This window comes from Nannospalax galili, unplaced genomic scaffold (assembly GCF_000622305.1).
Source record: "Nannospalax galili isolate Female #2095 unplaced genomic scaffold, S.galili_v1.0 scaffold646, whole genome shotgun sequence".
In the NCBI taxonomy this organism is placed as follows: Eukaryota; Metazoa; Chordata; class Mammalia; order Rodentia; family Spalacidae; genus Nannospalax; species Nannospalax galili.
In genome coordinates this window covers 2,976,256-2,986,111 of record NW_008355279.1, presented here as the reverse complement: position 1 = coordinate 2,986,111, position 9,856 = coordinate 2,976,256, and the positions used below count along the sequence as shown (strand labels likewise).

General features: G+C 39.4%; 1 protein-coding gene across 1 annotated transcript in view; it reads right to left on the bottom strand.

Moving 5' to 3' along the window:
* Ak9 (adenylate kinase 9) overlaps positions 1 to 9,856 on the bottom strand; it is a 156,171-nt gene that overhangs the window by 113,786 nt on the left and 32,529 nt on the right. The window contains exons 13-15 of the mRNA XM_008852452.3: positions 4,936 to 5,080; positions 1,343 to 1,459; positions 1,147 to 1,242 (exon numbers count right to left, since the gene is read on the bottom strand). Coding sequence (XP_008850674.1) covers positions 1,147 to 1,242; positions 1,343 to 1,459; positions 4,936 to 5,080 — 358 coding nt within the window. The remainder of the gene's footprint in view (positions 1 to 1,146; positions 1,243 to 1,342; positions 1,460 to 4,935; positions 5,081 to 9,856) is intronic.

Sequence of the window (9,856 nt, the reverse complement as noted above, 5' to 3'; positions counted from 1 at the left end):
AGTGACTTTTTGTTATAGATACCAATAGATTAGTGCATCTCTCAACCCTCAGCAGAGAAGCTTCTTTTTGTGATTAACTCAGAGACCCACATCTGGTCAATGTAAAGAGTGCTCAGACCTAAATGAGACATCTCTCATGGGTATGACACCCTCTTTCCCCAAGGCTCAGGGATCATTGTGGAAGAGGGTGGTCAAAAGACTGTAAGAGCCAGAGGTGGTGGATGACCACAAAAAAAAACCAGTGTTTTCTGAACACAACAGGGCAACTGCACATATGAACTCTCAGAGGTTGTGACAGCATGCACAAGACCTATACAAGCTCAAGCCAGACAAAATCTCAGCATGGAGTGGAGAGGTGGGCACAAAGTCCCAGCCCTAGCTGCAGAACTATTAGCAATTGATAGCTTCTGGGAGAAGGAGAGCCAGTTTTCTTTAGGGCTACGAGCACTGGTAGGTTGATCATACTCTAGGGGATGAACCCACACCAAAGGATATTTGAGCAGCACAAACTAGACTCAGTGGGCCTTAAGGAAAAAAAGAAGACACAAAGTTGGGTGAGTAGGGAGGTGAGGGTGAGGGAAAGGGGTAAATATGATCAAAATACATTGTATGAAATTTTCAAAGAATTAATAAAAATATTTTAAGTGGCAAAGTAGTTTATATTATGACGATTGTGTGATGTTATAGTAGATTTCATTGTATAATGTTATTTCCTTTATTGCTCTAGGCTCTCAGTCACATTAGCATATGAACAGAACAATTTTATATTAGCACAACTGATCAACAGTATTTAACCACCATAATGATGGGTGTATGATGCTCTGATTCTAATACATTCAGGGAAGTACTGAGCTTTTATGAGAATTTATAATGGTATGATAATTTTTGTATAATATTTGGAAACATTAAAAGTTTTCTTTGGGTTCTGTTTGTGTGTGAGTCCTCATTGTCTAGGTTTTTCTTCTTCGTTCTAATAAATCTATTTTGGTCTGCAGTGCTTCCGTTTCAATATGTAAGCGTGAAGTTTTTTTTTCTTCTAGGTTTTAAGTTTTGGGCGTGTTCATTTTAGCTTCCATATCATAGCCAGACATAAGATAAATGAAAATAAGATCCATAAGCATGACATTTATCAGATCATTTCCTTACCTTCTTTATCAACAGTCACAGATTGATCATCAAGGGTGTTTTCTGATGGTGTTCTGTCTTTGTCAGTGACCTCTAAAGAGCTGTCTCTCATGGAGCCTTGAGAAAGTGATGCAGAAAAAGGAGAACACACTTTATTGGCTCAGTTACTCATATTAGGAATGGTCCCATCAATAACACCCACAGTGTGTTTCTTTACCTTCTTCACCAACCATTAACTGTAATTCCTTTGAATTCTTAACCATCTTGTACTCTGGAAAGTCTTCATACTCTTTTTCTGTATAATATTTTTGAAATCCTCTTAAGTTTTTCTCCACTGAAAAATAATGGATTGTAGTTTTTACTTTTAAAGGTTGTTGGGGACAGGGAAGCATGGGTTTATAGGTGATACTTTAATATCATCCTTCCCCCAGGGACTGTCAAGGGAGAAGGGACAGAAAGATTGTCAGATCCAGGAGTCAGGAAGGAGTCGGGAAGGACAGGAGTGAACCGGTGTCTTCTGGACATAACAGGACAGTTGCACTTATGAACTCACAGCAGCTGTGGCTGCCTGCACAAGATCAAGCCAGTCAGCATTCCAGCATGGAGGGGAAGAGGCTCATGATCCCCCACCTCTAACAGAGGAGCTACAGCCAATTGATGGATTTGGCAGGAGGGGGAGTCAGTTTTCTTTAAAGGTGTGGCTCCTGGTTAACCACACTTCAGTGGATTGCCACACATTCAGGAGTATATGGGCAGCACAAATTGTACTTCGTAGGCTATTTTAAAAAAGAGGACAGAAGTTAGGAGGTAGGGAGATGGGGGTGGATCTGGAGGAGTTAAGGGGAGGAGTTGGGGTGAATATAATATATTGTATGAAATTTTCAAAGAATATAAAAATATTTACATTAAAAAGGTGCTGCTTTAAAGCAAGACAGAGTTTGGTTTAAGTTCTGATTATTGTGTAAGGGCTGTGGGCATTTGTGAGCCACTTTATCTGTTTATTTCATTTTTTTTTTTAAAACTAGGCCACATGAGGATCATTAAACCTAAAGTGTTGTGAGCAGTAAATGGTTGGGACACAGGAAGCCTGCTCCATGCTGGTGGCTAGCCTCTGTTTTACTATATATGTTTATATATTTAAAAACCCTCAATATTCTTTCCTGACAAACTTTACTTAAAAACATATTGGGACAAAATTCCAAAATAACCAAATTCCAATGTCTGAAGTGTTAAAGAAGGTTAATGCCATGGTTGGACTTAGAATAATCAGTGAATCTGCAAAAGACTATAAAGGCCTTTACGTTACAGCATACAGGAAAGCATCCTCCATACATTCCAGTAGGAGAAGATAATTTATGAACAGCTTCAAAACCTATGACATCACTGCCACAATTTCATGTGACAGGAATTACTATAGATTATAATAAACATGAAGGGTATTGTTTCCCCAGAAGCTTGACTGGCTTCCTCTTGGGATCTAGGTCTCAGTCCTGTGTGTCCTGTTTAAAGAAGTTACCCTAACTCTGTAACATCCCTGCCCCATCACTGTGTACTCCATTACATGCTATAGGTCTTTCTTTTCTTCTCTGTCATCTGTTGGAAACTTAGACAGTACTTCTCTGGGCCTTAGTTTCTTTATCCACTAAATCCAAGATAAAGGGGCTGGAGAGATGGCCCAGAGGTTAAAAGCCCTGGCTGCTCTTGCAGAAGACCCGGGTTCAATTCCCAGTACCCACATGGCAGCTGACAACCATCTGTGACTCCAGTTCCAGGGGATCTGATGCCCTCTTCTGACCTCTGCAGGCACTGCACAGTATGGGTGCACTTATACACATGCAGGCAATACACTCATACAAATAAGAAAAATAATAAATAAAAAATTTTTTAAGTCCAAGATAAAAAGGTCTACCCAAATAGGCTTCTTATGAAGATTAAGTAGGACAATGTATGCAAGGTGGTTAGTGTAGCTTTATTGTCTAATAAACGCTCAAAAATGTTAGGTATTATTATTTTGTAAGGATAAATACTTTATTAGGAAAAGAATATTTGGAGTTAACAATGCTGAAGGCCACAATAGGTTATTCTATGTAATCATAGGTTCTAGAAAATCCAAATAGTGGTGATTGAATCTAGTCTGAAATTGCTGGACCCAGATCTTTAAAAGCAAAAAAGATTCTACATAGTGTATAGGCAGTGCTGAATCAAGGGTATGCTTGCTGTTAAGAGCCAGGCAGGTGACTCACACATTTAATTCCAGTTTTAAACAGGCTAGAGCAGGAGGACTCAAAGTTCAAGCTCGAGGTCAGCCTGGGCGATATAGTTGTGGTCTCTCTCTCTCTCTCTTTCTCTCTCTCTCTCTCTCTCTCTCTTTCTCTGTCTCTCTCTCTCTCTGTATGTATATATGTATATGTGTGTAAAAGAATGAAAAACAATGACCATGATAATTAGAGATAAAAATTCTACCCAAACCACTATATGAATTTCAAAAGTAGTCATGAAATGAGAATTCTCATTTTTCCTAAAGAAAGGCAGACAAATAAATGAAGATCATTCTGTGTTTATCATAAAACATGATCAACAGTGACACAGAGGAGGCTGACTAGTCAGGAGGCTGGGGCCTTGAAAAGGAAGATTCACATATCCTCTGTGCTTTCACTGGGTGAGTTCTGGAGTCATTTGCCTGCCATCAGTTTTAGTTTTCTTGTCTGTAAAATTAGTGAATTGTGGTACTTGATCACTAAAACTTCCTCCAGTTTCACTGAATTTAGTAGTTTCCAGATAGAAAGGTTTAATTATAATCAATATGCAAGCCTAAAACATCAAACTCCATAAGAATCAGATGATTTCTTATTTTAATTACCTGTGTACATAAAAGTACAAATACTGCTTGGTCTCTACCCAGTAAATAGACCCATAAAGTAAAAATAACAGACAAAAAATTCAAAATTTAGTAGTACCTTTCCTTAAAGTTCTATAAGTGGATTTTTGAGTTATGAATCAATTTCTGATTTATTTATTTATTTATTGAGAGACTCTAAATGTGCAAGTGGCAGATAGCAAGATGACCAAGTACAGATCCTGCCATCAGCTGGCTGAGCTAAGCAGCTCACCAAAACTTACCACACACAGTTTTTTTTTGTTTGTTTATTTGTTTGTTACTCATAAAAGAAAGAGTTTATTTAGCCTACAGTTCCAATGGGGCAAGCGTCCATCATGGTGGGGAAGCATTGTGGCAGAGGTGGTTGGAGTAGCAGAAGCCAAGCTCTCACATCTTCAAGCAGGCACAGAAAACAAGTTACGTGCAATCCTGCAAGGCTTAAGAACTCTTTAAGCCTTCCCCAGTGACAGGCTTCCTTCAGCATGGCCACACCTTCTCAGACCTCCCAAAACAGTGCCACCAACTGGGGACAAAATGTCAAAATACTTGGAACCCATGGGGGACATACTCATTCAAACCACCACATTCCACTCCCCAGCCCCTATAGGCTCATGACCATATAAAATTCAAAAAGCATTTAGTGCAATCTTAAAAGTCCCCATAGTCTTTACCAGTCTCAATACTATTCAAAAGTCCAAAGTCTCTTCTGAAACTCAGGGCAATCTCTTCACTGTAAACCCCTGTAAAATCAAGACAGATTACATACTCCCAGTATACAGTGGAACCGAATACACATTCCCATTCCAAAAGGGAGGAAAAGAGGCTTAGTGAGGAAATATCAGACCAAAACAAGACCGAAAACCAGCAGGGCAAACACCAAATCCAGTAGCTCCATGACAACACACAGCTTTTATAAAACAAATATGGTTCACCTTGTATTTTAGCTTGTAGATCTGCCAGAAGCTTTTCTTTCACAACGTTAATAGCTGCGTTGGTGGCTTCAGCTATGGCATCTTTTACTAGTTTTTCACGAGCTTCATCAAATTTTGGCTGAACAAGTTTTGTATAGTCAATTACCTGAAGAAATATTTGAAAAAATCAATATAAGCATAAGCTACTATGAATATTAAACAGGGCCTATCTATCTATCTATCTATCTATCTATCTATCATCTATCATCTATCTATCATCTATCATCTATCTATCTTGCAAAAAAGGATACTACTTGAGGTATCTTTTAACTATGTGTGGACTTCACTAGATGGATTGTTGGGTTCATTTATTCATAGGAATTCAGCCATACTTTTATATAAAATATTTGTAAATGTTAATTATGTATATATTCAAGTTGTGCATTTATTTTGGCTTAATTAAGACTATATATCATTTGTATAATGTATATACAGTAAAAGGCATTCATTTTAAATAATAAATTTGAGTTTTTACAAACACATACATACAATAACCAAAATCAAAATAGAGAACTTCTACATTAGTCCAAAGATGTTCCCTTTTCCTCTTTTGTAATGAATCCTGTCCCTCCCACTTCTCTGCCCTGAGTTTTCATCCCCAGTCCTTGGCAGTCATTGTGGCACCATTGTGTTTTTTCCAAAATTATACAGAATGCAATCTTTTTTAGGCTTCCTCCCCTTGGAAGAATATTTTTGAGAATCATCAGTGTATCCTTTTCACTGCTGGGAAGTATTGTAGCAGTGAATATATAGACAGAATCCTTTTGTAGACATGTGCTTTCATTACTTTTAGGTAAATCCCTAGGAGAGGAATTACTAGGCTATGTGCTGCTGTTATACTGACTTTATTATTAGCCATCAAGATTAATTCCAAAATGGCTGAACTTATATATCCCTACCAGGAAATATGGAAGTTATATTTTCTCACATTCTCACCAAATAGGCTTTGTGGATCATTTAAATTTTAATTATTCTAGTGAATATGAAGAAATTTCTCACAGTAATTTAAATTTGGATTTTTCCCATCACTGAGAAATTCCAAACTCCTTTAATGTGCTTATTGGTCACTTGTTTATTTTTTCCTTTATAAACATGTGTTCAACTTTTGCTTATTTCAAAGATTAGGTAAGAATTATCTGCCTATTCTGGATATAACTCCTTTGTGAGGTAGATGATGGCTCAGCAGTTAAGAGCACTGGGTTCAGTTCCCAGCACCCATGTGGCAGCTAACAATCATCTGTAACTCCAGCTCCAGGGGATCAGCTGCCCTCTTCTTACCTCCATGGGCACTGCACTTACATACATGTAGGCAATTTATTCATACGCATAAAATAATACATAAAATATTTTAAAAGACAGTATAATTCTTTTACATTTCCCACACAATGACAATAAATGTTCTTCTTTTAGTGGGTGTACAGTATTGTATCATATGAATACACTGTAATTTATTCAATTAAGATACTATTAATATTATATATATTTAGTTGTGGTTTGTGTGTGGTGTATGTGTGTGCACATGCTTGTGTGGGTAAGTGTATCGTGTGTGACTATGTGTGTGGAGGCCAGATGTTGTCGTCAGATGTCTTCCTCTATTGCTTTCCACCTTATTTTTTGAGACAGATTCTCTCACTGACCCTGAAGCTCACCAATTTGGATAGACTGGCAGGCCAGTGAGCTCCAGGTATCTGCCTGTCTCTGCTTCCCCAATACTGAGATTACAGACACTTGCAGCCACACCTGTTTTTTTTTTTCCCCCATGGATGTTGGGGATCTCCATGTTTGTGTGGCAAGTGCTTTACTGAATGAGCCCTCTCCCCAGCTCGTAGATGTTTTAGATACACATTTGGGTATAAACTAGGCTATGATGAATGCTACTATGTGTATATCTTTGATATGATAGCTTCTTTAGGAGAATCAATAAACTAGATTTGACAATGCAAAGGATATGCATGGATTTTAGGCTTCTATACATATTTCCAGTGACTAATGGCTCTATTCTTACCAGCAGTATCTAAGAATGCACTTTTTCCTAATCTAGCTGCACATCAATATTTGGTGTTAGTAGTATTCTTTCTCCCTTTTCTGTTTTTTGTTTGTAGCATGGATTGTTCATAATAATGGATTTCATTATGACTTTTTCACAGCTAGATCAATCACTTTGATCACAATCACCTTTACCCTTTCTTATGCATCTTCCATTCTTGTTGATTCCCTTCCTCTTCCCGGGTAGTCCCCTTTCTACTTTCATGTAAGAAAAATCTTTTAACAATGACATCGACATGATATTAGCATTTTTATGCTTATTAGGGATATAACGTCCTTTTTCTATGCTTAATGACTATTTCTATCTATTATTTTATGAATTGCCTGTCTGCTATTTATTTATTATCTGATGTTTATTTTTTTGTCTTTTTACAGTTTGAAATGATATCCCTTTGCCTGGCACATGTTGTAATGGGCTTTAAATATGTTCACACATTCTTTGATCCCTTCAGAAGGTGTTGCCCCATTTTCTTCTTTAATGTGAGCAGAATTTGCTTTAGATGAATAGAGAAGGACTCCCTGGTAAACTGGTAGATTAGAAGCTGCCTCCATGTGACACAGTGAAGAAGTCAGGGTAAGCAAGAACAGACTGCTCCAAAGAGAAAGAGAAGAAGAGCACTGGGCATTCACAAACTATATTACAACTGAAAAGTGCAGAGAAACAGAAGAGCACACAGGAAGGCACTGTCACAGGACCGTCATCCAAAAGGAGAGTGAGGTGGCCTCAGTGAAAACAGATAGGCAGTCTATCCCTCAGTACAAGCATCTCACAAGCATCAAATCCAATGTCAGCTTTCAGTAAGACAGCGATTCCAATAGACAGGGCAGGTCATTCACATGTCTTGGAGGGCTGTGGCCAGGCACCATCTTGAGAGGGAACCTGTTAATAACTGAGCTACTCTGGTGGTGTCTAAGAACAGGGAAGAAAGCCCGGCATGGTGGTGCATGCCTTTAATTCCAGCAGTTGGGTGGCAGAGGCAGAAGAAGGCAGACTGCTGTGAGATGGAGGCCAGCCTGGTCTCCATAGTGAGTTCAGTTCGGAGCCTGAGTTCAATTTGCTACAGCTCTAGGGTGAGATATAGCTGCAAGAGGTAGTCCCAGAACTCAGCAGGGCCAGATACTGAAAAGCAGGAAAGTACAGATGGAGGGAGGCTCTGCTTGGGTAGTGACATATATAGGGGGAAGGAGTCCGGTGGTTAGGGTTTGACCACATCAACAGAGAATAACTTTGGAGTTTGATGTCCCTGAGCCTGATGTCCATGGATGGATCAACCTCTAGAACCATCTATCTACAGAAAAGCTGATTGTTGAAGAGCCTGAGAACTCTAAGGCTCCAGAGGACTATGTGACAAATGCAGCTGGATCCCTCCAGCATAGTGATTAACATTTAGTGAGGTTTGAAAATATGGAGACAGATCTGACTCTGCATCTCTCATTGCTGTGGCTGTTTCCCCCATTCCCATGTATTTGGGAAGCACTGCCCAGCGAAAACGCTAGCCACCTGGGGTGGGGGAACAAACAGGAGAGTCTCTGGAGGGGGAGATAACCTACTCAGCCCACAGAATGCACACTTGAGTGTGGCCAGCAGAGGCTGGTGGTGCATGACGAAGGTACTGAAGTGAAGACAGCTCTGGTGAACACTGGACACTCACCTAGTCCAGGAGTGTAAGTCATAGGAAAGACATGATTCCAAAATTCAGCTGACCCTTCTCTTGCCATGTATGCCTAGTCAATTCTAATTTATGAGGATCTGCAAAGAAGCACTCCAACATTTCTTTTTTCCTCTTGTGTTCTCCCCACCCCCTTTTACTATACTTTAAAGCATCCTTTACTTCATCTTACGTATGCAAAAAACTTGCTTTATTATTCTCCATTCTTATGATTATCTAATTTTGCTTACCAGTTTGTCATTATTGGAAAATTTTTCTTTTTCTTTTTTTGTCCCTTGTATTACCGCCTCCTTCTTTAAAAAACAACTTTGAGGCCTGTACTAATTTGGTCAGAGGGACATAAAGGACAGTTGTTGCTCCTTGTCTTCCTAGGTCAACTAGTTCCAGGGAACTATGAGCATTTCTCAAAATGTCCTCTAATTGTGGTGAGTCATCTGTCCTCTTGAGCAAGGTGGCTGTGGAGACCCCACCAGGTGGACCTGAACCACTGTCCAGTCAGCAAAGAGGAGGGTCAACCCAGAGGAAACATTTCCTCCATGCTTCCGAGTAAAGCCAGCCATAGTCGAGCATGACCTTTGACTTATTGTCACATAGCCAGAACTGGAAAAAGAAAGGAGCCAGGGGCTTCTCCCAAGTCCATGTTACTCCTGAGGAACAGATCCTCAAAAGACTTTAACAGTAAAAATAAATAGTTATATCTGGGCCAACTGTAGGGTCTTAAACACCCAAAAGGACAGTGTAACCAAAGATTAATGGGTTCAATATAATTTTTAAGAGTCCATATGTATAGCTAAAGGCTGCATAACAAGAAACAAAACCAGAGACAGTGATACCTTCCTTTGAGTTACTGGCCAAGGTGGCACAATAGACTCCCAGACAGTAACTTAGCACAGAACTGGGAAAATGAACAGCAAACCTCAACCTTAATTAAAGGAATATTGACAACTGATTGCTGCTTGATGAGGAATAGCTGATCTTCCTAAAACAGGGATCTCTAGATAGGTGGACTAGATTCAGCAGACAGACAAGCACTGGAGAATGGCTGGGGTGGCGACAACACAGAGGACAGTAACAGGGATGACAGAATATATGGGCTCCAGTATGTGGGAGGGGGGAGGCTATGGGAGGGTGCCATTTGGGAAGTGGGTATATAGATGAATAAGATT